Source organism: Hemicordylus capensis, chromosome 1 (assembly GCF_027244095.1).
Source record: "Hemicordylus capensis ecotype Gifberg chromosome 1, rHemCap1.1.pri, whole genome shotgun sequence".
NCBI classification, from domain to species: domain Eukaryota; kingdom Metazoa; phylum Chordata; class Lepidosauria; order Squamata; family Cordylidae; genus Hemicordylus; species Hemicordylus capensis.
The window spans coordinates 76,335,995-76,363,047 of NC_069657.1; the positions used below are offsets into that span (position 1 = coordinate 76,335,995).

The 27,053-nt window shown below is 44.3% G+C and overlaps 1 protein-coding gene across 21 annotated transcripts in view; it reads right to left on the reverse strand.

Annotated features, from left to right (window-relative positions):
* RGS6 (regulator of G protein signaling 6) overlaps positions 1-27,053 on the reverse strand; it is a 390,873-nt gene that overhangs the window by 38,044 nt on the left and 325,776 nt on the right. For 11 of the 21 annotated variants that reach the window (XM_053256820.1, XM_053256413.1, XM_053256666.1 and 8 more), the window contains 2 exons: positions 26,764-26,950; positions 4,648-4,737 (listed from right to left, as the gene is read on the reverse strand). In XM_053256820.1, the coding sequence (XP_053112795.1) occupies positions 4,648-4,737; positions 26,764-26,950 (277 nt within the window). Of the gene's footprint in view, positions 1-3,676; positions 4,525-4,554; positions 4,738-6,245; positions 6,338-26,763; positions 26,951-27,053 lie in introns of those variants that run through there. The other 10 variants (XR_008308931.1, XR_008308962.1, XR_008308953.1 and 7 more) reach the window with 9 other exon arrangements.

Genomic DNA, 27,053 nt, shown 5'->3' on the forward strand with positions numbered 1-27,053 from the left:
GATCAAATAATTAGAACTAACAGTGGCATTCCTTTTTAATATAGTCTGCCTATTTGATTGGCTGATGCTGACTGGCTTTTTTTTTTTTTTTTTAAACCAAAGCAGATACTTGTCTGGATAGGACCAGCAGAGTTAAAGATTCCCGGGGCAGTTTTGGAACGCAAGAATATTTGTCTCTGAAAGCAAGGAGAATAACCGCAAACAGTATTACAACAGTGCCACTTGTTAATGGCTGTAAATGTAGAATACACAAAAATCAAGAGGGGCTGATTTATGCAATTTTCAAACATGCAAAAACAAAAGGAGGAGCACTGCTGCAAGAGAACCCATTGTTGTAGCAAACAGCTAGTGAAAGCAAAAAGAAAAGAAAAAGAAAAGCTTTGATTAGGAAAGCACTCATTCCAGTTAGCGGCAGAAAGGTGGATGAGAAAACGTGGGTCCATATGTTTACTGTGTCTATGTTATTTCCCCTTAATATCATGACCACTAGCCACCTAATGGCGCAGCGGGGAAGTAACCTGCCTAGGGAGCGAGAGGTTGCTGGTTCAAATCCCTGCTGGTATGTTTCCCAGACTATGGGAAACACCTATATCAGGCAGGAGCGATATAGGAAGATGCTGAAAGGCATCATCTCATGCTGTGTGGGAGATGGCAATGGTAAACCCCTCCTGTATTCTACCAAAAAACCCCACATGGCTCTGTGGTCACAAGGAGTCAACACTGACTCGATGGCACAACTTCCCTCCTACTCCTTCCCCCAAATATCATGTTCTTTAAGTGCATGTCTTTAGGATATACACAGATTTTAAACGTTTATTTTCCTACCTCTAAAACTAAACCTCCAACTACCACAACAAAACCCAGAATGGGGCAAGCATACAATCCATCAGAGCACATTTATCCGATACTAACACAACATAGGCATGGCAAAAAAATATGATCAATGATTGCTATATTGAGATAATGAAACTGTGTTATATCATCATAGTGTTCGAAATAAAACATCACTAGTGTGGTCTATTGTTTCCCAAAGTTTTGATAATGGAGTCATAGCTTTTTCCTAGATCAAAATGGAAGGCACACTTCACTCTTACATTCATATATATATATATACACACACACACACACACACACACACACACACACACACACACACACACGTTTCTGATCACGTCCCAGAACAATGAGCAGTTGTCATCCTCACAATGGCGGGATAGCTCTGTTGATGTGGATCCCATCCTTCCATCTTCTCAGTCCTTCCAGGCTCAGGTACGGGGACATACCCTGGTGCCTCTCAGCTATAGCACAGGCTGCATCAGACTTCTTCGCTTTCAAGGACTTATAGTATTTTCATTTTCACAATACAGCATTTGAGATACAGTATTTTCAGAGACTGAGCACCTCTGCCTGTACTTCTCCATCCTCAGCCAGCAATGCTAATCTCATTTACATTTTGAAACTGAATCTAAACAAGTGCATACTAGTCAGGCTACCCCCTGTTGAAGCAACTCCTCCTGAAATTGTATGTGTCCTTCCCTTTTCTTTCTTTCTTTCTTAAAAGTACTCTGAGGACATGCATTCTGCCAAGCACTGAAGTGCATAGTTCTATATTTTATAAATATAAACACAGATAGGTGGCTGATATTCCCACACCACAGTAACTCCACCAGAACAAGTATACTCTATAATCAATTGTGTATGGATAGGATATTGTGCTACCAGCTCTGGATCCACTCTTGTGCTACATTATCATCACAACTAAAATCTGATGTTTTCCATCATTTTAGCAAGATCCTAAGAGGCAGCAGAAAATGATGCTTATCACTCTGCACCCTGGACCAACATGAAACACTGGCTCTCATGAGGAGGAAAATTACTCAAAGCACTCCTACTGAAATTAAAAAGACACATTAGGCGATGACTAACTTCTCATTTTAATTTTAATGGGACTACTTTGAGTAATTTTCCTCACTGGGTCAGCCACATGCTACAAGCAGGATATAGTTTAAAGTGGGCTTGTGCAACTAAGGTTTGCACAGGCCACCAGCAAAGCAAGGGTTTATCGCTAGTATGAAGAGCAACAACAAAACTGCCTGTCTGAAATACAGCCTTCCATATCACCATTTGATCTGCACTTCCCCATTGCAGGTAGGCTGAATAGCATTTGTGCCACTTAAATCTCCCTGAAGTCAATGCCTGGTATAAGAAAACGTCCCATTTCATCCAGTAGTCCACTTTCATTCAGCATGGTTCGATGCAGTGAGTCCAACCAAGTTGAACCCAAACACCAATTCATAGAGGTTTTTCTGTGAGCCAGAGCTGGACCTGAACCTAAACCTAAAACCTCTTGGTTGCCTTGTACCAAACAGAACCCTAAACATAAGGCGACTGGTTCAAAATAATGGTTCAGTAATCAGGCACACAGCTTTCCATTATATGATTAATGGGGTTTTACCCTTTCGTATGTATTTCGTTTATATAAGCTTTTCAATATTCAGTAATAAACAGTTGAAATCGTAAATATTGTTTCTCAAGTTATATAGTTATCATTGTATTTGTTTTATGGAGTTATATTTGCAAGCAAAAGGGTTTGATGTTACTCTGCATGAAATGTATCTAAAATGGTTACCAAACCACTTCTTAAAGTTAGTGTTTGACCTGGAACAGAACCAGAGAGTTAAAAAACACTGATTAACCTGAACTGTACCCCAGTCTTTAACTCCTCAACTCCCTCGTTCTAAGAAGTACCTGCCATACTCTTGGTGCTAAATAATGCTGAAGAGTAGCAGTGAGTTTTCATTGAATTGTCCCAACCCGTTAACTGAATCTAATTGCCCCTTGCTTGTGAGGTGCACACCATAGGCCCACACGAGCAAGGGTTTTCTCCTTCACTTGAGTGCCAGGAATAGGTCTGTGTGCACAGAGGCTGTCCTCATATTAAAGTCAAAATGGAAACTTTGCTCAAGAACTCCCAGTGCGAGAAACCACTGCACTGGGGGGAAATAGGTTCTAATAATTCAGGGCACATTTGAGCTGCAACAGAGATTTGATCAAGCTGATTGTAATTTGGTAGAACATGACAGTTCCAGCAGAATGGAGATGGCAGAGAGCAAAGCAACAGGAAACCATGGCAAGCACAGGCTGCCGCAGCTGGCACAAACTATATGAAATGTCTTGAAGGACAAAGGTTTACGGGGGAATTGGGAAATCCTCTCTCTCATGCATACAATATGGTTATCAGCAGAGGATCTTCTGAAAGTCATTTACACACAACCACAACTGCAGATAAAAGTATCTCAGGTCTCCCCCCCCCACTCATCCCAAGACAACTGCTGGACTGTGTCTTGATACTCCCACATAACCAGCCCTTGGTTGTTTTAACTGGACAATAATGGACAGAAAACATATTGTGGATCATGGGCATGCCAATATCAAACACAAGAAATGAATGGAATGGTGTGCCATTTTTAGGCACGTGAGATTAGTTCTTGTTTAGAATTAAAGAAAATAAGAGAAAAATCTACAGTCAAGTGCAGGTGAGAGGGAATGAAGGGGAGTTTCTAAGAAATCAAGAGGAAGTCTCCAGGTAAGGCATCCCAGGAAGCATCACAACATTTGACCCAGCAGTCTAAACAGAAGGGGATTTTGCATTACTTCCCAATTGTTATGATCATGATTGTGAAAAATGAGAGATTCCTGGATTTTATTTACAAAAATAGATATTATTGTTGTCATGAAGAAAGTTACAGTGGAATTTCACTGTTCTGTGTCGAGTATGGAAGACCCTTGTCAAAAATCCAGTGGTACAGCATATACTTTATATGCAGGAAGTTGCAGATTCAATCCCTGGCGCCTTCTGTGAAAGGGCCAAACTACACATTATACGGAGTGTATTGTTAGAGATGATGTGCTTGCTTTTTTGGTTTTGTTTCCCAACAGGAGCTATGGGAGCCATGATCCAGACTGGGACCACAAAATTGTGGGTGAGATGTTTTAATCCTTTCCCAAAACCATTGTTCTGAGCTGGTTGCTATTCGCTACAGGAGGAAAGCTCCAACTGGTGTCAATGAGAGCTTTGCTTCTGGGACAGATAGCAGCTGCTGGGGGTGGGGCTCAGTCTGGATGGGAACCATAGCAGGGCAAAGGGATAAAGCTCCCTTCTCTCACACCACATTGCCACTTTGGATGCACCCCCTTTGGATGCACCCTCCCAAGCATATCCATTCTAATGATGTGCTAAACATAATATGAAGTTTGGCCCGCAGGTAGCAGCGCTGTGAAAGACCTCTGCCTGATACTTTGGCGAGGTATTGCCAGTCAGAGTAGTCAGTACTGGGCTATATGGACCAACAGTCTGACTCATTATAAGGCAGCTTCACATATGTGGTTCTCAAGGGCCTTGTAGAGGATAGATCTGCAGAACATCGTTGGTGATTCTAGGTCTTCCTGACATTGAAGGTTGAAGCTGTCTATAGGGATGCCAAACATGGACCTTCAAGAAGGAGAAAAGAAGTGTTCTCATTCCTTTGGAAGAAAATAAAAGGGAACAAAAACTAAAAATAACTAAATTGTCATGTTTACATAGCAAGCAGCAGGCAGGAGTCAAGAAGTGCTCAGAGGCGCAAGCATGTCCTTTCCAATAGATACCTTCTTCTTTGCCAACAACAAGTCTTGATAAGCATTAGAACGGAGAAAACGTGCATAGCTGTCACTCTTCATCAACTTGTAAATATGTTCCTGTAGGAAAGGAAGAAACAAGAGATTGAGATTTGTTACTGGACTCAATAGTGGTGACTCAGAATCCTCTGGAAAGCTATGAGAAAGAAAGAGAAATACCAAGGCACAAATGGAGTGTTATTTTCTCTGTCCCTCCAAAAGGACGGCTGTTGAATAGAGAGGTGGCCTAGCCAGCATAGCAGCCAACAGAAAGATAATGACTGACATGAGGAAAATTACTCAAAGTAGTCCCATTGAAATTAAAAGGATAAGTTAGTCAATGCCTAATCAGCCTTTTTAATTTCAATGGGACTGAGTAATTTTCCTCATTATGCAGGCCAATATATTAATATATCACGGGTTTGGTACTGGATATCGCCACCTAATGGCACAGTGGGGAAATGACTTGATTATTGAGCCAGAGGTTCTACCAAAGGAAAACCACAGGGCTGTGTGGTCACTAGGAGTCAAAACCGACTTGCTGGCACACTTTACCTTTACCTTGGTACTTGATGGAAAGGTTCTGGATGGAAGAAGCATCTTACTATTCATCTTACCAGAAACTGGTGCGGAAGACACAACTCATTTTGGTTATAAAGCTAGTCACCAAATTAGGCCTCTTTACAGCTGCTTTAGGAAAGTAAAAGACAAGAAGGCTGTTCTCACAAGCAGCCTAGCCCAGGCTAGGGCAGCCCAGCCTGGGTTAGGCTAGGGTGCCTAGAGCGCCTGTCTCACGGAGGTATCTCCCAATTCACCGTGCTCATAGCATGGTGCACTGTGGAGCATCCAGAGTCTGGGATGCATCGTCTCAACCTCTGGAGATCCATCCTTATTGGAACAGTGTGGATCATCTGGAAGCTCGAGTTGTGCTCCCAACAGCATGTCTTTGATCGTCCTGGTCGGGGTGGGGGGGAGTTAAGTTGGACTCTGCCTTCCTCCTGCCTGCCTGCCAGGTTGTGTGAATGGGCTTATGGAGTTACAGAACTCCACATAATGTCTAGGCTGACCCTGTCCTTAAGGCAACATTCCTATGTTGACCTGGGAGTAAGTTCCATCAAACTCAGCACATGGGATCATGTTGCAATATGTACCTGTAGTCTTAGTGTGTGCCACTTACAGTGATCGACGACTACATATTGGAAAGAACTTTATTCAGATTTCTATGGCCTAAAGTAGAACAGGCACATACCTTGGCTACTGATATTTTTAATTCTTAGGGCTTCCTCAACAGATCTAAGAATTTGCAGAAGGGAGGAAGGAAGTGAGGGTATGTGAACATGTACATGTGCACAGCAAGTCAGAAGCCCAGTTAGCAGAAAAACTGTCCAAGTAGACTACCTAGAAATAACCTAATACCAAAACAGCAACAGTGGTCCACATGACATTTGAGATGAACTGAATGCAGCTCTACTATACCTGCTATAGAACAATATCTGTTTGTCACAGAACAATATCTACAAGTTATGTATGGTAGATTTATTCATATATTTTGTACAAACGTTCACTCAAACTCAGTTGTTATTGCTCACCAGGGTGTCAAAAGCAGCTGAATGCCTCAATTCAGGCAAGTCGCACTGAAAACGCAAACAGCAGGGGGAGCAGTCTCGCAGCAACTAACAACCTGAAAAAACAGCAACTTCCTTACGCCGGGTTTTACAACGATTCACAGCGATTAAATTCGAGACAAGGCATTGGCAATGTGAACAGCACCCTTCTGTCCGTGTAGGGCCTGCGGTGTCACAATGCAGGAAGTGTGAAAGCACACTTCCGAGATCTGACGTGACCCCGTTGCAGGGTCTAATCTGGAAAGTGCCCCGGTTCGTGTGAGCAGTGTAAAGCAGGAGAAGGACGTTGCATTGGCTTGCTGCTACTCTTCTCGATTAGTAAAACGGTATTTCCTGCTCATGGAAGAGGCACTACACTGTCCATGCACATTTTCTCCTTCCACAGCTCACACAAGTAGGGCAGAATTATTTGCACTGACAACAACATATTAATCAGCTCTAAGTAGCGCCTATCCAGGGACTTGTAAATAGTGATGCCATTGCCACTCCATTGCTGGTTTTAATTGCTACACTATCATTGTTTAGAATGGTTTCTCCGCTTGGAATGTTAATGAGGAAAAGGGGGAAGCAGGAAACTCGGCGGCCACTGGTAGGCAGCTGCTGACTGCAAGGTTTTAGGGCTTCTTTTCAGACAAAGGTCTGGCATGAACGGTGCAGGGATAATCTTCCAACTCATTTCCATGCACTTTTGCTAGAAAGGCCACACTTCTTCTCTGCAGGAATTGCCTTCCAGCTGTCACTGGCTCAGTGTTGTTCCCACTGGCTTACCTGAGAGAGTTGTTATACACAGAGGGCCCAATCTGAATTCTAGCTTCCGCTTCAGCAATAGTTACACATTCTGTATACAATGAAGCCCGGCTGGATAGGAAACTCTTATCATTATATCGATTATAATCTGCCTCCTTGTGGAGATGCCAATAATATCTGCTGATGCAATGGCACTGCTCAAATATATGGAGCCTGCAGCCCACAAAGGGAATACTGTATGCAATTAATACTTGGCATTGAAAAACAGATGGGGGGGGGAGAATAGGCAACCACTTTGGGAGAGGATTGAGAGTGGAATACATGGCAAGCAATCTAGCTGTTCTGTCCCCAGTGCTCAGCTAGACCTGTCCTAGTGTACCTATTGCTACTTATTTGGAAACTGGCTCACCATTTTAAAATGATACAAGTAATAGTTTAAAAGCTAGCAGCTGGTGACAGCAGATCTCAATGATTATACTATCCAAGATATCCTTGCTATCATTTTCTCACTTGCAGTTTCCAGAATTTGGCTGCCGTGCCCCTCTCGAAGTGAAGTTGCTTTGGAAACCTTACTTCACTGGCTTACCATCGCTCAGGTCTGGCAGACTGAACAAGAGAAAATGGCTGCTATTCCGGTTAGTGGCAACAGCTGCCACAGTAGCACTGGCCACTGTTGCCTGTAGAAACTTTAAGGCATCTTCTTAGTGGTTTCCTTATCTTTATGGATAATCTGTGGACATTTATTTCTGGTTTAAAGAGTACAATCATGATCAAAAGGTTAAAGAACATGCATGCTCACAGTTTTGAATTTTACAATCATTTGACATTTGTTATTTGGGGTTTTTTTAAAAGCAGTGTTGGATGGAACATTCTTAAAATAGCAACATATATGTGCTAGTTACGTTAGATAGAACACAGATATTCACACATCAACAGAAGAATCCTACTGAATCAGACCAAGGGCCCATCTAATCCAGCAACCTGCTTTTAACCATGAAAACCAGATGCCACTTAGAAGCAGGGCTTAAGGCATCAGCTCATAGATTGTCCCCAGCATCTAATATTCAAAGGCATATTGCCTCTGAATGTGAGGGTTTCATTTAACTAGCATGGCTAAATGCTGTTGATAGACAAGTGCATTAAAGCCCCCTACTAACTGAGCAAAGAGACACCTTTTAAAGTGGTGACTCTCTGATATTTAGCAGGGGGAGAGCAACTGGCCCTATCCAACCCCAGCACAGCATCCCTCCAGTGGCCGCTGCTGGTGTCTACCTTATGTTTCTTTTTGGACTTATGTTTCTTACTAGACTGAGTGGGATCTATCTTATTAATTTATTATTTTCTCTATGTAAAGCACTTTGGGAACTTTTGTCAAGAAGAGGTATATAAATATTTGGTCTGTTTTTTGTTTGCTTGTTTGTTAAGGGTGGGTCTGTCTTCTAAGGACACAGATGTAAAAATCCATACGAAACAAACAAATCCCAAAGTTGAAAATCTGAATGCAGCTTTTGCCCAAGAAAATTGTTTTAGATCTTAAAATGTTACTTTCCCTGAACACCAGGGATATCACTTAGATCTCCCCCGCCCCCCTTTTTCTCAGAGCTCTTAGGGGGAAAACGTTTCCCTTTTTTCATGTAGGTCCATATACTTTGAAAACCAGTATGGGTGAAACAGTGAAGGTTTTTTTCTGCCTCCTTTTCCATACAAAAGGCCTAACAGAAAGTTCTGAAGGGAAGTGAAGAGGCCTCTAAAGCTGTAAGGGGGCCTGACCTTCCCAGACCTTACTGTAATTCTATCACAATTGAAGGTTACATATGTTTCTACTGAAACTGTAACAAAGTCCAGCTGGTCTCCCTCCTACCCCTTTTCCTGGCATGGAGAAAAAAGAATGGGAAAAACTTCATGTGTTAGATTTCTTTCTGTGCACCAGTCTACTGTTAAATCACAGGAGCAGGAGAAGTTTAAAAAATTGGCAACCTTAGCTATTCCATGCATATCTTCTCCAAAGTGGTTGGTTGTTAATTGTAGATTCAATCAGATTTTGTTGATAGTACAATCAGTGAGCTGACTGGAGACTTAGGAAGTCACAGGGTCTTAGTGCAGCCAGCATTTTGTATTATTATTCTGAAAACTGCAATGCAGTCCCTATAATCACATTTTCCATATGTATTCCACAGATATCAATATGTCTAATCCTTTAAGAGCTTTGAACCTGGCAGATTTTCAACAAATGCAGTTGTTTCATCAAAGCAACACTGTGATGAGACTGCATCTGGGGAATGTCTGCCCTTCCTCAAAGCTCTTACAAAACATAATAAGGGCCAAACTAGACATGGTGAGGGTAACCAACTTTGTTTATTCACATGTCTGTTCTGCTTCTATAAAAAGCAGGGGGTGGCGAGTCTAATTTGCTTCCCAACAGTGGACAACCAGATGATTTGGGTACTCACAAATAACCTCCCACTGTTTATTCTCAGCATATGCTAGTCAGAGGAATACTGCATCTGTGCATGGAGGATCCATTTAGCTCTTATTGTGAATGTCCATTACTAGACATACCCCATGAATTTATCCATGCCTCAAAGACCTTTAAGCTAGTAGCCATCTCCACACCTTTTGGCCATGAATTTCACAAGTTAGTTATTAATTATGTGATGAAATAACTCCTTTTGCCTGTCCAGAACCTACAGTTAATAGAAGAACATATCCTTATTGGGAATGGAATACAGTCTTAAAGTACATCACTTAAGGCCACACTGCATGGATGCTGCATTGTTCAATTGTTCTTGCTAATCTTTTGAAAACCCGAAGCAGTTGCAGGAAGCTACAATCTGGAATGGTTCATAAGGCGGTGGGTGTGGGGTGGCGATTTCCTTGCAGCTCATTTTTCTTATCAACATTGACTCTAAGCCCAGGAGAAAGATATAGAGACCTTGGGGAAAGTATTCATGTGACCACACACCATAGTATGATCCTTAGGCACTGTGGCTGTATTTTGTCAAGGACTGCTTGATTTATACTATAATATGGCTGCATATATCAGAATAAACAGTAAAAAAATAAAAGGCGGTAGTGCTGCTGATGAGCAAAGAAAACACAAATAGTAGTCAATCAATTCGAAGAGAGGAAATCACACACTGACCAAGCTGACAACTGAAGAGGAGAGCAGTAAAAACCTGCTAAAGATATAACTCACTCACTCCCACCTCTGCCTCCTTCCCTTGGTACATTCCATGTCTTTGGAAAGAAACTGAAGGACAAGCTCTGTACACTTTCTTGACACAAATGGGAAAGAAGACATAACAACAATGCTGACATCCAGATGGGAATGTGGGAGGTGGGATAAGATGGAGGCTGTCTCAATAGGGCACCTGCTTCAGATCAATGCAGAGGAAGATCTCATATCTCTCTGTCCCAATGCAGGCAAAAAACAATGACCCTGGCAAGGTCACAGGTGGAAGCCAGCCAAACAGGACCTTGGGAATCTCAGACAAGGATGCTGAGAACTTCCGAGCCATTCAAAAGAGCATAATTTTATCTCATTCTTCTGCATCGTGTACTCAATAGAGCACAGCCAAAAACAACAACAAAAATAACCTCTGCCTCTCAGTTGCAAATTTGTCCCCCCCCCCCTTATTTTTCTTTCCCTACAGGTACATAAGGAAAAATAAAATTTGAGCTTACCATAAATTCCCATTCCCAGAGGCTCCAAGGTCTTTACTTGTGGGGAGCACCTCCTCTTGGTTGACAGGCAGGGACCATCAGCAAGAATGACACCAAGGGGAGGAGCTTCCATTCAGCTCCCAGACCGAGCCCAGAGAAAGCTCCTTAGTCCTCAACAGTAAAAATATATTAATAAAAACACAAGGGGAAAAACTCAAACAGTATAAGGGCACAAAGAGGTGCAGAGCTATAAGAAACATTGAAGGAAGAGAAATGGAAGGGAATTCCACTTAATTCAATGAAGTCTGATGTTAAAAAGTTCAGACATGCAAAAAACAATAAAGCAGGGCCACTGGCTCAGGGTTATATAGGAGCATAGGAGGCTGCCTTATACCAAGTCAGACCATTGGTCCACCTAGCTCAGTATTGTCTACAGTGACTGGCAGTGGCTTCTTCAATGTTTCAGTAAGGAGTCTTTCCTAGCCCTATCTGGAAATGGTGGGGATTGAACCTGGAACCTTCTACATGCAAAGCAAATGCTCTGCCACTGAGCTAGGGCCCTATCCCCAAAGGTCTCCCATCTAGGCACTGATCACACCAAGACCTGCTTAGCTTCAGCAAGGCGACTGTATTGTGTGGCCTTAGACCATGCTCTGGGATCAGTGTTTCTCTGCCTACAATTGTCAGGTTCTCCTCAGCAAACAAACAATCAGGGTGGTGGGACTGCTCCACCCTAAAACTCCTGAGAATGGTCATTGATGGTAAGCTCAAATGTCCCATTCTCCAGCGGTCATGAGGCAGGGCAGTCTGGCGTGTGGAACAGCAATTCATCTTGGGGGAATGATGGGATTATAATCTCATTTGTATAATATGTCAGCCAAAGCCTGCAACAGAGGAAACAAATGTATTGATGCAATAGTGCTGTAAATATGTGGATAGATTTTCTTTGCCAGGTTGCTGTCTTATACACTGACTCAATACACTGCAGCAGTAGCGGAACCTCTCAAGGAACCAGCTGTAGTTTTTCTGGTTAACAGTGATTCCAGGCCTGTTCAGTCAGATGAATGCAATCTTTTATTGATCTAGCCACCATAAAAGTAGGTGAAAATCCTGAAGCCAAAAGAAGAATGTCTGAAAGATACACGCACCTCTTCAAAAACCCTGGCTCCTAAAAATATACGTATGAGGGCTACAGCCAAGTTGTTCCATTCTTTGGATGAGGGGGATTTGGGCAGAAAGAAGGCAAGACGACCTCTTCAGTCCTATGAAATATAGAATTAAATTCGCAAATAAATGTGACATACGTGGGGCAGATGCATGGAAAATGGTTCTCCCTGGGTACCAGAAAGAAAGCTACAGCTGACATTCAGCATTTTGAAGTCTTTATGTGGAACCTTTATTTTAAACCTCAGTGCCTGAGACAGTGCCGTCAATTTCTACTGCACTATCAGTCAGTTTGTGGATCATGAGCAGGAACAGCTGAATCAAGTGACTTTGGCCAGAAAGAAAAAAAAGAAGAGGTGCATAGTTGTTAGGTTTTGGCTAGAAGAATCTTAATGCTTCCTGTTTTAATACATGGAAATGGAGCATCTACGCTGACTGGCTGAGGGTCTATACAATACATCAGGCTGCTGAGTAATCTCTTTTCTACTGTACAGATTGCTTGAAAAAATGCACCTCCACTGTGATGATGACCTTGCTGGTTTTCTGTTGGAGGATGGAAAATCTTGTGCCTCTCTGGTGACTTACATAGGCCTTTGCAGACAGGCTGCCCCAAATGGGTGAGAACATTTAGTCCCATTATTCAATCCTGAACGGCCAAAAATACTAACCTGGATGCCTTCAGGGCTAGCTAGTTGATGTTTTCTTGGCTACAACTGAAGATCAGGCCCTCTTAGGAACCCACTACTGAAGGTGGGTACCTTAGCTTAAAAAGTTGACATGCCACTCTGTGGCTCTCTTGTGGATATCCCTATACTGAGTCTGGTTGGAACAGATAACAATGTAGTGGTACCCAATATCCTCCAAGATCTCACTCTGCAGGCATGTTTGCTCTGCAGTCTCAAGCTGGAAAGCAGAAGGAGCCTTGAAACAGCAATGTGGAATCCAGAAACACATTCCTTATCAGAAGCCATAATGCCTAATGGTTGACCTAGCACTATTAAGCTCCACCTATGCCCGAGTCCAGATCAAGGTCTTAATCTTGGACATAATTATCAACAGCATTATTTTGCTATGGGTTCTGCATTTCTAATCTCTACATAGGAGGAAGAGATCTCTTAGATAAAAAAAATATGAAGCAATAGCTTCTGAGACAGGCAGGGTAAGTCTGAATATCCCACCCCACCCTCCCTGAACAAGACCTAAGGTGTGTAGGGAAAGGATGCACGTCTTGTAGGCCAAGGTGTGCCATAAAGTCTACAAGAACCTTCATAAACATCCTTAGAGCTGAAGGGAGATTCTCTGGAAACATTTCTGGAGACGTGCTTTTGAAGGGTCTAGAGTCACCAAGATTTGGACAGCTACTGCTATCACTTCAAGATAGAAAAAAATGCAACCATTCATTTCTCATGCAAGCACTGAGCCACTCCAGCTTAAATGAATTGAATGCTGTCATTTTTTGAGTCCCACTAATTGACCACTGAGTGGGGACACCTTACTTTGGGCTCAACAAAGGATCTGCTGCTGTTAGAAAAAAAAACTCCATTCTGAGAAATTCGGCAAAACTGTGCTTTGAATAATGCAGCAACTGCAAGACATACACCTTAGAGGCATTTTCCTGTACCCGCTGAACTGACATTGTCTGAAGTTACTTTGATAACCTCGTCATTTTTAAAGTCAAGAATCAGAATGAGTATTTTGGGTGTTGCTTCTTTCTCCCATGAAGGATGAAGAGATATTTGCTTATATCCATGCTAATAGGAAATGTACAGGCATATATTTTCACGAGGACTTTAGTTATACAGAATAACCCTGCTCCTCTACTCCTCTCTCACCGGAAAAAACCCACCACAAGAGATATGAGAGACATCCATGAAAACGTTAGTGATGCAACTCAAACCTTTAAGGCCCATAAGATCTCTGATTATCTTAACTGTCTTGCTTTGGAAATTGTACAGAACAGCTGCCAGACCTAGAATGGCTAAAGTTCAGGAGTTCCCTAGGCTCTTGGTGTGTGCTCTCCTCCCTCAATGGATTCATGGGCAGAAGGGCCAGTCTTCAGGGAAGAAAGGAGATGCTGCACAAGTATGTGGGGAGATGTGGAGATCAACGAGCCAGATGTGAAGTGCTGGCATACAAACTCCAACTGTGGAGAGTAATCACTGCTGCTTTCTCTTCTGCAACATTCAATATGGATGTTGTGAGGCCCTGCGGAATGTCATGAAGGTCTGGCTGAGCAACATAATAGATGGATAGGTTGTTGTGGCTGGGCAGCCATTTTGCCTCGTTCCTGGCATGGTGCAGGAACAAACAGAGATGCTCACTGGCCTTTGTTTCAGCTTCAATGGCTTTTCTATTCTGAGCAGCCACTTGGCCTCACTCCTGGCCCAAAAGTGGGGCTATGAGGGAAGATGTGGAGTAAACAGCAGTGTTTAATGGTCTCAGTGCCAACTGCTTTCTGGCTCCAAGTGAGGAGTGGGAGAGGTTGAGTGTGGGAAGCCAAGCCAGAGGAGAAGATGATGTCTCCTCAGGAACACTTCCTCGGGCTTTGAGGTTAGGGCACAATACATCCTTGGCCAAGACTGTGCCTCAAATAGAGCCTTTCTTCCGAGTGGGGGAGTTGATTAAGTAAAATTCAAACATATGTTCAGATATGAGCTAAGCTAGGACCCTGCTAGCCAGCCAGAGCTAGTCTGGAAACTAAGAAGCCCCTCCTCTTGGGGTCATTTTTGCCATCAACCAAGAGGAGGTGCCTTCCCAGAAGGGAAGATTGCCTCACCCTGAAACTACTAGATAAGAAGAGGTGACAACTATGTTCCTCGTGCTTTGCATAAAACCTCCACAATGTAGGCCAGTCCAACACAATCTGTGAACCACCAAGCCGAATGCTGTCCACCAGCCATGTATACTAAGCCACCAGGGACTCAAACATTTTGTTGCTGCTGCCTGCTCAGGACTGCAAAAACAGGGAGGTTGTCAAGCACCTGGCAGCTGACAATCAATGGCTTGTGGGCTCTGCTCAGCTTGCTGAGTCAGATGTTGTGCAAGCTTGATGTACCGTATTTACCTGAATAGAAGATGACCCTGAATTTAAGATGATTTCCCCTCCTTTTTTAATAGGATTAAATATAGAACATAATATTTACCCCAAAGGAAGAGGACCCTACATTTAAGATGACCACCCCCAATTTCTAACATTAAATAATTTTTTGGGGGGTGGGCACTTAATCTTGAATTCAGGTAAATACAGTAGGTTCTTCCAGTCTTGTAGGATCTCTGCCAAACATTGGCTCGATGTTTTAACAAATGTTTTAACGTTGTTGTTTGTTTGCTTGTTGTAAACCACTCTGAGACATAAGTTTTGGGCGGTATAAAAATATGTTAAATAAATAATAAATAAAATGAAAATAAATATGCACATGCTATGTAGAATGCAGTATAAGCCGTTATTCACACATTAGGTTCAACACGTGTACAGTATCAGGCTTCCTATCTGTACCCTGAATTTAAGGGAGCCTGTATCTAGGTTCACTTTTAAAATGAACACGCGTAGTGTCTGTTGGAAGTGAAGGACTCTGCGCTGTCTCATGTCTCAATGACAGAGGGGGACAGACTAATGAGTCAGAGGGCTAGAGGGGTCAAGACATTGGTCATCCCTTCTCTACTGATCTGACACTATCCCTTTGATATGTAGATTGCTACTCTCAGGGACTTACTTACTTCCTGCCTTGCCACTTCCTCTTCCTCTTTCTTCTCCCTTGCAACACCCACACTCCTCTCTCCCTGCACCATGTGTGCACAGATGCAGACAGCATCTCTCTACATCTAGCTAGCTAGCTAGATTAGAGATACTATCTCTCCACTTTACTATCTAGAATGGAGTTCACCAATAAAGACTCCTTATATTGATTTGAAACTATGAACTGGCTCCAAGTTTCTTTTACTCTCAGCATACACGCACCCTTAGGCAGACTCTGCTGTGTTGTGCCTCTGTGCACTCTGCTGTAACAGAAGGGTATCTCTTACCAGAGAGAATTCCAAACACAGTCATTGTCACAATGAGGCTGTTCTCACGCACAGCCTAACCCAGGCTACAGAAGCCAAGCCTGGGTTAAGCTGTGCGTGAGAACTGCTGGGATTGGGCTCAACCCCAGGGGGCATCGCTGCCTAGCCTGGCTTTTTAGCCCTGCTGTTAGCCTTGGTCAATGGCACCAGCATTAAACCAGGCTCTGGGATTGTGTGTCTCCTCAGACTACATTTAGCCCGAGGAGACAGAGAGACAGCTGTCTAGAGCACCCATCTCCTAGGGGAATCCCCCAATGCACCATGCTCGGCATGTGGGGCAGCGAGGGATACCCGGAGGCTGGGATGCATTGTCCCAGCCTCTCCAACTCCATGCTGCCTGGTGCAACAGTGGATCGTCTGGGAGTGTGCAATGTTCCCTGGCTTGTCCCGGGGCAAGGTACGCTTGGTAGAGCCTTCCCCTCGCCTGCCAGGTTGTGTGAATGGACCCAATGTCTACAGACCCCTGTATGCATATACAATGTAATGTCTGAATAGGATTATGAGATGTTCAAGAGATGTTAATGTACGATAACTGTGAAGTTACTTTTATCTTTTTATCTTTCCATGTTTTTTTCTACTTCTGTTGTCTTGTTGGGAAATAAATTAAACAAACAAACAAACAAACAAATAAATATTTTAAAGGATTTCAATTTTGTCTCATTTTTCCAAACTCCCATTGTGTTCCTGAACACCAACGGTACCTAGTATATATCTTTGGATTAAAAACATCCACTTGTTGATTGCGTCTACAAAGCAGAAGAGGAGTGATCCTGAGATTGTAAATCATATAGACTATGGTGCACACGCAGGAACATTATTATTATGTATTATTCAGAATGGAAGATCTGCATTCAAACTGCTTTACAAAGAGAAGACTTTAACATAATGCATGGCTAAATACATAAATAAGACAGGTTCTCTTATTTATTTCAGCAACTCTCCTCATTCCTGACTTTCCCAAGCCCAGTCTTTTTTCAGAGTCCAGAAGCTGCAGCTCTTGATTGGGGCCAGGTTTATTCCAGCACTATGAATTATATCTCGGTGGGGATACAGCCTGTGGCTGCAAGCCAGTTGTAACTGTCACATACAACTAGTTGCCTGAGACAATGGATGGATGGGAAGGCACAGCCCCAACTGCACCCTGCAGTGTGGATGGGAATCAAATAAGAGGACTTGTGTCCAGATGCATATCTGGATAAGCATTACTAGTAACAGATTTGCTTGTGTGATTTCCGTCCAGCAAGAGAGATCTGCATTTGGGAATATATTGGGGCACATATGCGAAAAATGATGTAAGAGCTGAATATAACCAGGGTAGCTCACCAGTAGTGTTCTCTCTGATAGGGATTCCCAGATGTTGTTGACTACAACTCCCAGCATCCTCATCTGCAATGGCCTTTGGCTGGGGATTCTGGAAGTTGTGGTCAACCACATCTGGGAACCCCTGTTAAAGGGAACACTGCTCGTCAGTCTTTTATTCCCATTAGCAGTTACTCCCAAACTCTACAGAGACACTTGGTGGTTATGTTACTATATCAGCTCTGGAGAGCAAGAAACACAGAGTTTTCTCCTTGATCCATTTCTATTAAAGCCAGAGAATGCAAACTTCCAGGTGACATTTCATTCTGTCTTTTCATAAGATAATCAGTGACCCTATTTGTAAGAACAGAGGTGTCCCCATTTTATTTGGTGCAAAAATAAAAGTGTCCCTGAGAGTGTCACTATTTTCAACCATGAAGTGTTGGAGGGTATGTCTACAAACAACAGCCCACTGAGGTGTGTGAATGCTGCGCAGGGTCCCAAAATTTTTTTAACATCTGTCTTGGTTCTATTTTAAAATTCGACTCAAAAATCTTATCACTAGCCAAGACTCTGAACTAGAACTACCACATCCTTAACTTCCCTCACCATTTATTTCTCTGTGAAGAGCATGTGCCCACAAACTTCAATTTGCAGTGAAAATACGGTGATTTTTGTTGCAGCTTGAGTTTTTGGCACTGAAGGGAAGGAGCATAGGGACAGGATGTGGCTTTATTCAAGCAGCCTACAATAGCAAACATTTGACATTACAACAATAACTTGTCAGTACAGTAGGCCACATTCCAGAAAGTGTCAGCCCTATGATATATTTGGTCAGATCTTTGGGGAGTTTCGAGTGAAAAACATATGCAACGTATAATATTTGTGGATTTGTTTTCCTTGAATGCCTGGGCAAAACCTCATTGTGGGTGTGTGCTTTGGCTGAGGTATAATTCTCAGAACAGATATACCATCTGGGCTTGCCGTATGTCTGTTTATCAGGGTGTGGGGGACTGTAATGATTGGTGTGGGCTGTTTTAAGCCCACTAAAGAGATGAATTGTATACTGCAAAGCCACACAGAACTGCCACTGAATGACTGTGCAGATCAGCATGTTGAATGATGCATTTCTCTCTTATGCGTTTTGGGGAAATCCTGTTTTATTGCCCATATATAAAAAAACATCTGGCTTCCTGTGCCCTGTTTCTACACTCAGTAGCCTGCTATAGAGGGGGACTGATTCAGCCCAGTTAGGAAACCGCCCCCCCCCCCCCGCCCGGCAATTCAGATATTCAGCAATGGCCACCATAATAACCTGCATGGCACAAAATAGTACCATTTGCTATCAAGTTGTAAGTAGTAGCTGTCAGCAAACTGTATTCAGTCCTGCCTGACAATGGTTCTCTAACTGTACCTGTGTCCATAAACCTGCCTGTTTCTTTCCCTCCTTGCTCTGCCTTGTCCCTATACTTTTTCCTGAGCCTATTATTTTTATTTATTTAGTACATTTCTATACCATCCCATACAAAAAAGTCCCTGGGTGGTTCACATGCAGAGAAGGGGAAACTCTAATTTCATTAGTAAGCCCGTTCCAGAATCCCGGAGCAACTCCAGAAAAGACCCGGCTTCGAAGTTCCACCAACTGAGCTGGTGGCAACCGCAACTGGACCTCCCTAGACAATCTTAATAGGCAGCGGGCTTTATAGGTACCAGCACTTTGTATTTCGCCTGGAAACATATGGGCAGTCAGTGTAGTTCTTTTACAATGGGTGTAATGTGATCTCTTTGAGCAGCCCTGGAGACCAACCTGGCTGCTGCATTCTGTACTAACTGCAGCTTCTGAATTACGTACAAAGGCAGCCCAACATAGAGCGCATTGCAGTAGTCAAGTCTGGATGTTTTCAACATAGGCACCACTGTTTTAAGGTGGTTTATCTCTAGAAATGGATGTAGCTGATATATCAGCCGAAGCTGATAAAAAGCACTCCTGGCCACTGCTTCAACCTGAGAGAGATCAGGGAGATGTTTGGGCCAAAAGTACTCCCAGACTACGTACCTATTCTATCAAACCTGACGTAAGTACAGGGGCGGAATAACGCATAGGCAAGATAAGTCACTTGACCATGGTGGTAAATTCTGAGAGGCGGCAAATTTTCAGGGGGTCGGGGGCAACTTAAACCTTAAAAAAAAACTTTTTTGGCCGCTGCTGCCCAGCGGGGATGGTGACAGAGACAGGGTGCAGCCAGAGGGGGGCGGTGCTCCAGCGGCACTCATGGAGGTGTGGGGAGACTGAAGTGGCAGTGGCAAGAGCTCCTTCCCTGGGCCCGCCTGCTGCCCAAATGACAGCTCAGGCCGTTTTCAGCCCATTTGGGGGCTCTCTGCGCATGCATAGCAAATGCTATGCATGCATATACACAGCAAATACTATACCTTTGTGGATGGTAAGCAGGTGGACATTTAAGATATACAATCAACTTAACTGGTGTCAGAATTCAACTGCAATTATTTCCATAGGACAACATAGTTGTTCAGACAGTTGGTAAATGTGTTAATTACCTGAACTAACCAGATATGTTATCTGGTTATGGATATAATCATATATATCATATATATATAAATAATTATTTCCTATGGAAATGATTTATAGCAAATTCACCAGAGTGCTAAAGCTACATGGAGGTGAGTGTAGTGTCTATAGGATTTGAAGGATTGGGGCTGCATTTACCAGCATGTTTGGAAGGGGGCCTACATTATAGCCTACAACATGCCTAAGTCAGAAGTGTGCAAATGATATCCTTCAGACTCTGGGGACAATGAATGTATGCAGGCCAGGCCTACCTACATTTATTTATTAATTGATCAAATTTGTATGCAGCTCCAAACTTTCATCTCTGGGCGGTTCACGGCAACATAAAAAGTTAAAACATAGAAATAAAAACCTTACAACAGTTTAAAACCACAGTCTTGTGGTAGCAAGCATGACTTGTCCCCATAGCTAAGCAGGGTCTGCCCTGGTTGCATCTGAATGGGAGACTTGATGTGTGAGCACTGCAAGATATTCCCCTCAGGGGATGAAGCCGCTCTGGGAAGAGCAGAAGGTTTCAAGTTCCCTCCCTGGCTTCTCCAAGATAGGGCTGAGAGAGATTCCTGCCTGTAACCTTGGAGAAGCTGCTGCCAGTCTGTGAAGACAATACTGAGCTAGATAGACCAATGGTTTGACTCAGTATATGGCAGTTTCCTATGTTCCTATTTTAAAAAGCTTGGGTGAAAAGTTAGGATTTTAAGGATTTTTTAAAAGTGGTCAGAGATGGGGAGGCTGTCATCTCGACAGGGATTGTGCTCTGCACATGTGGGTCCCTATTAAAAAGCGGTATCCAAGGCACAGAAATTAGGCAGGTGGGTGGCAAGGCTAATCTCAGTCTTCCACTACATGTAGATTCTACACAAGTCTACTTAGCCCTCAATGTATTGGAGGGCTAACTTTAAAAGACAACCGCGTACAAAGATATATTTTGTTCTTTTTAAGCCAAGGACATTCATGTTGTTTGCTCACTCTCCTATCTTGCATCGTTTTGATGTAATACTCTCCTATCTCCTCTACCACACTAGTGTTTTTCCTTTAGCTCATTATGCCTGGTTTACTGCACAGGAATGTGGTTGGTGTGTGTGTGTGGGAAATCTTGTGGGAACTCAAGGCTTACTTTGAGCCAGGGAGTGCCAGCTCTCATCCTTGAAAGTTGTTTTCAGTGCCAAAGCTCGGACCCAGAAAATGTGGCATGTCATAATAATGTGTTTGCACTGATATCTCCTGCTAAAGAACAGTTATCTCACACATCATTTCCCCCCAGTCTACTTATCCCATAGTTCATTCTTTACTCAAGGAAACAAAATATATCCTCCAGATAGATTAATTTCTTCTTCTTCTTCTTCTTATATTTTATATCCTTCTCTTCCTCCAAGGAGCCCAGAGGTGTACTACATATCTGAGTTTCTCCTCACAAGAACCCTGTGAAGTAGGTTAGGCTGAGAGAGAAGTGACTGGCCCAGAGTCACCCAGCTAGTATCATGGCTGAATGGGGATTTGAACCTGGGCCTCCCCGGTCCTAGTCTAGCACTCTAACCACTACACCACGCTGGTTCTCTCTGGAATCATCTTCCTTGAAAACTGTCAGTCTGGGCTTACTCATGACAAGGCCTAGAATTTGTTTCAGTAGCTGATGCTAGACCCCAGGAACTCTTATAATATGAATCTGCAGAGTGTAAAGAATGCATCTCCATTCCCTCTACACTGCCATGTCAGAATCAGGAAGTGTGGATTCCTTTGTTAATGTCAATTGCCATTTGATAACTCCTCTCTCAAAACTCTCTCCATTAGTAGCAACTCTACTTGGCTGCTTTTAGGAGAAAGAGACACGGCAAGGTTCACTCCATTGTGTTGGGGTCCTAGGGGTGTGAACGGAACCGCAGAGCTGCGGTCCGGCACTGTGGGGTGGGTTTCTTTAAGGGCGGGGAGGGTTTACTTACCCCTCCAGCCACTTTCCCCCCTCCAGGGCTCTTATATGTTATAATAATTGGGACGGCAGGATACCTCCCTGCCGCCCCTTGTCCCTCTGAATGCCGCCTCCAGGACGGGGTGGGTGTGCGCACGGCTCTGCGAAGGAAAGATCCTGAGGACTCACGTTTTAAAAGTTAACTACTGATGGCAATGGTAAACCCCAACGAGAAGCCGGCACAGCACCGAGCCGGCCTCTGGTGCCTCTCCGCTCGACGGCTCCCCCATCCTGAGCCACCGCTAGCAGCCACTGCGAGCAGCTCCACCAGGGAGGATCCGCCGACGCGCCCAGCCCACCCTCACTTCCGGCTCCCAGGCGACTTCCCCCCACATACAGCATGGCTGCCTGCTTCTCCTCCTCCCATCGGGCCACGCTGTATGTGGGGGGAAGTCGCCTGGGAGCCCCGGAAGTGAAGGTGGGCTGGGCGCGTCAGCGCGTCCTCCCTGGCGGAGCTCCTCGCAGTGGCTGCTGGCGGCTGCTCAGGAGTAAGTAAACCCTCCCCGCTCTTAAAGAAACCCCCTCCACCCGAACCGAACCGGCCAGGTCTGGACAATCTGGAGGCCTTTACAATGGCCTCCGGACCGGTCCGGACCGGTCCGGACCCATCCCTACTGGGACCAACTGCCAGTTGGCCCTTCACATCCCAGAACTGTCTCTCTCAGTGGCCACTCCATGCTACTCATTACAAAAAGGGTTGGTATAAAGAACTGAGTCAGATAGAAGTGATAAGAGATGATGTTCTAAACTGTCTGGAAAAACTGAAAACTAGCAGATTGCCAGGGCCAGAAGGCATCCATCCAAGAGTCCTCAAAGAACTCAAACGTGAAATTGCTGACTTCCTTGCTAAAATATATAACTTATCCCTGCAATTGGGCTCTGTACCGGAGGACTGGAAAGTAGCAAATGTAACACTGTTTTTCATAAAGGGATCCAGGGGTGATCTGGGAAATTACAGGCTGGTCAGCTTAACATCCGTTCCAAGCAAATTGATGGAAAGCATCCTCAAGGATAACACTGTAAAGCACATAGAACAGGCCCTGCTGGGAGAGAACCAGCATGGCTCCTGCAAAAGTAAATCTTGCCTCACCAACCTTTTGGAGTTCTTTGAGAGTGTCAACAAGTATGTGGATCAAGGTGATCCAGTTGACATAGTCTACCTGGACTTCCAAAAAGCTTTCGACAAAGTTCCTCATCAAAGACTCCTGAGGAAACTTAGTGGTCATGGGATAAGGGGACAAGTACATGTGGATTGCTAACTGGTTGAAAGACAGGAAACAAAGGGTAGGTATAAATGGAGAGTTTCCACAATGGAGGGAAGTAAGAAGTGGGGTCCCCCAGGGATCTGTACTGGGACCGGTGCTTTTTAATTTATTCATAAATGATATAGAAGGAGGGGTAAGCAGTGAGGTTGCCAGATTTGCAGCTGATACCAAACTTTTTCTGGTAGTGAAATCCCAAACTGATTGTGAGGAGCTCCAAAAGGATTTTTCCAATGTTGGCAAGTGTAAAGTGATGCACATTGGGACTAGAAGCCCCAGCTTCAATTATACACTGATGGGATCTGAGCTGTCAGTGACTGACCCGGAGAGAGATCTTGGGGTTGTGGTGGACAGCTCGTTGAAAGTGTCGACTCAATGTGCTGCAGCTGTGAAAAAGGCCAATTCCATGCTAGGGATCATTAGGAAGGGGATTGAAAATAAAACGGCTAATATTATAACGCCCTTATACAAAACAATGGTGCGGCCACACCTGGAGTACTGCGTACAATTCTGGTTACCACATCTAAAAAAAGGACACTGCAGAAGTGGAAAAGATGCAGAAGAGGGCAACCAAGATGATCAGGGGCCTGAAGCAGCATCTTTATGGGACTAGGCTACAGCATCTGAGGCTATTCAGTTTAGAAAAAGGACGGCTATGGGGAGACATGATAGAGGTCTATAAAATCATGCATGGTGTGGAGAAAGTAGATAGAGAGAAATTCTTTTCCCTGTCACATAACACTAGAACCACGGGTCATCCCATGAAATTGATTGCTGGGAAATCTAGGACCAGCAAACAGAAGTACTTTTTCACACAATGCATAATCAACTTGTGGAATTCTCTGCCACAAGATGTGGTGACAGCCAACAACCTGGATGACTTTAAGAAGGGTTTGGATAACTTCATGGAGGAAAGGTCTATCGATGGCTACTAGTCGGAGAGCATAGGCCACCTCCAGCCTCAAAGGCAGGATGCCTCTGAGTACCAGTTGCAGGGGAGTAACAGCAGGAGAGACAGCACGCCCTCAACTCCTGCCTGTGGCTTCCAGCAGCATCTGGTGGTCCACTGTGTGAAACAGGATTCTGGACTAGATGCCACCCCTAGCTCCAAATTGGGGCATTCCTTTCTTTGTGGTGTACAGCTTTCATTCATTCATTTTCTTGTGGTGTTTAGCTTTCACTCACTCACTCATTCATTCATTATGTATTTATTAATTAATTATTACTCACTTCTTTATGGGAAGGGGGCACCTCAGCTCCAAAGGTGTGGGGTTTACACCAGCTGCATCTGGCACTAACTCACTTCTTTATGCACCAGGAAGGAGGAGCCCTGTTCTTGGTGCATAAAGAAACAATTCAGGTTTACCAGTATACAAAGGAGGAAAGCAGTTTTAAGATCGCACTTTTCAAGCTAACTGGCTCCGTTTTACACCAATAAAGGAGTAATTCTGCTGCAAAACACAGGGATTTAAACCCACTCATTTGCAGCTGAACTGCTCCTTTATACATCAGAAATGGGGAGGGTGCTTCCTTCCCTGTGCATTATAGAGAGGCTCAGCATTAGGGCTGCCAACAGTCTCAGGTTAGCTGGAACATCCTGTATTTCCGGGGGAAAGTGGTCATCCCATCCAGGACACCATTTCCTCTGTATTTTGACTCCCCAATGTCCTCCTTTTGAGGGGTGGGGATGCCGTTTGTTCCCAGGGCGGCATGAGTAACTCTGGCATGAGGGGGCGGGGGACTGCTGCTTTGTACTGATGGCAGGTGTCGGGTCCCAGTCTGCTGCCAGTCTGGGATGGGGAGGCTGAGAAACTCAAGACGCTCTGTGTGTGATCAGCGAGCTGTTGACTCTTGTGCTGCCCAACCTGGCCTCTTGGCCCCACTTGCTCAGCCTCTCTCTCCCCGTTTTTATGAATGCCCCCACCACTAAGAAGGCCCCCCCGCCAGATGACCCGCCCCCCCATGACTTGGGTCCCATATTCGGGCAATGGGATATTGGCAACTCTAGTTAGCATGGCACACTAGTCAGTGCGCCCTGGCAAAAAGGTTGCCCTGGGTCAACACTCACTGGCTTCAATACACTTCCAAGTTGCCAATAAATGTGGGTGGGGTGGCCCAACCCACATATAGTGGGCTGGGCCCAGAAAGTCCTGTTGATACCCCTGCCATGGCAAACCCATGTCCTGGAAACCCTCACTAGAGAAACATGGTTCTGGGGAAGTAGAACAGCAGCAGGCAGAAAATGCATTCAGCACATTATGAGTCGGTTCACACAAGCAACCCTACCTGGGCTTGCACAGTCCTACCCGGATAGGGCTGCTCACAGGGAACACTGTGACCAGTCCCTATCCTGGTGCCGCCCTGCTGGGTAGCCCAATTATTTTACTTAGGCTTGTACTGAGGTAGATGGGCGTGAGCATGCCCTTCTCTCTCAGTCCATGGTCATGTGGTGGCTTGGGCTGCTTGCAGCCTGAGCAGCCACAGAGCCGGGTGGCTAGAGCGCCTAGCAGCGGGGAAATACCCCATTGCACTGTGCTCCTCATGCAATGCATTGCGGGATGTGGGAGGCCACAGCCTGCTTTCCTCTCGCCTCCTTACTGCTCCCAAAGCTGTTGCATGCCACTCGTGTGGGGGTATGGCGATGGGAAGCCCAGGAGCAGTGCTGGCTATGTGGGGGAAGGCAGGAAGGCTCCTGCCTTCCCCCCAGCCGTCCCCATGCCGGGTAGGTTCGGGTTGTGAGAACGACTTCTATTTTCCCCCAAACTGTGCCACAACTTGTTAGATGTTTGGTGAAAACCCAGGTCCCAGCATCAAGGTTTCTACTGAATATCTAGTTTGGCCCTGAGGGCACAGCAATTTGACCATGATCTACAATCACCAGGTTCTCACCGCTCAACACCAGGCAAAGATAAATGGCTATGTCATGATGTAACGAGGTTGTTCAGTTTATCACATATTTTCCTTGGAGAAACAAAGTTTCTCCTTTCTCACAGTTCTGCTTGATCTTATTACATTGCCATGTTAGTAGGATGTCTAGAAATGTACTGTTATAGCTTAAAAATTTACCTATTCTGACAATCAAACTGATCCAGCAGAAAAGTTCTAAAAGTCTGAGCTTTAATTTCAAAATGAATCATATTTCTAGCCCTCATTGTCCTCAAGAAAGACCTGCAGACAGGCATGCCATCTATGTGATGCAGGGGGCAGACTGGACAGGACCTTAATCATGTCACTGGCCTTTGTGTCTTCATTTATTTAATTGTTAATAGCAACCACCGGAGTTCTGATCAAGATGAGGACTCCAGCACACAGAGAGGGAACATTTTATCTGTCTCCCTTGCACCTGTGGTGCTATTTTCACCAATGGCAGCTTCCCTCCTGATGCAAAGGGCACCATATAAGTCAGTGAGGCAAATTGACCTAATTGACTTATAAGAAACAGATTTGACCAAAAAGAAAAAAGAAATGTTGATTCTGGCAGTTCGCTAGGTTTGACTGCCAGAATCAAACATAGTTCCTTTTGATTCCTTACCAGAATCAAATCATTTCTTTTTTGAAAATAATTGAAAACTATACATTCGGTTCTCTCTGTAGATTAATCGTCCCCATGGAATATACTAACTTAAATCAGGAATACATTAAAACAGGAATACATTTTACAAATACCCAAAATGAAAATGTTACATTCCCTCTTCTGTTCTATTGCACTATTAGGAATGACACCCAAATCCGAACCTGTGCATCTTCATATGTGTACCTCCCTGGGTCTTTAACATTTTGGCTTGTTATTTCATAGCTGTGAGAGTCCAGGTTGATGGCACTCTGGGCCCCAGGAGCTAGGAACTCTTGCCAGATCTCTTCCACTCTGGTAGCGACATCCTGCAACGGTTGCTTTTTGAGATCTTGGACAGCCAACCAAAACCTATATTGAAAGGAGAGAGGAAGGAAGATCACCTCAGAAATGCTGGCCAGCAAGTCCCAGACTAATTCTAGTCCTGTTGAAACTTAAGTTAAGAGGAGTTGAT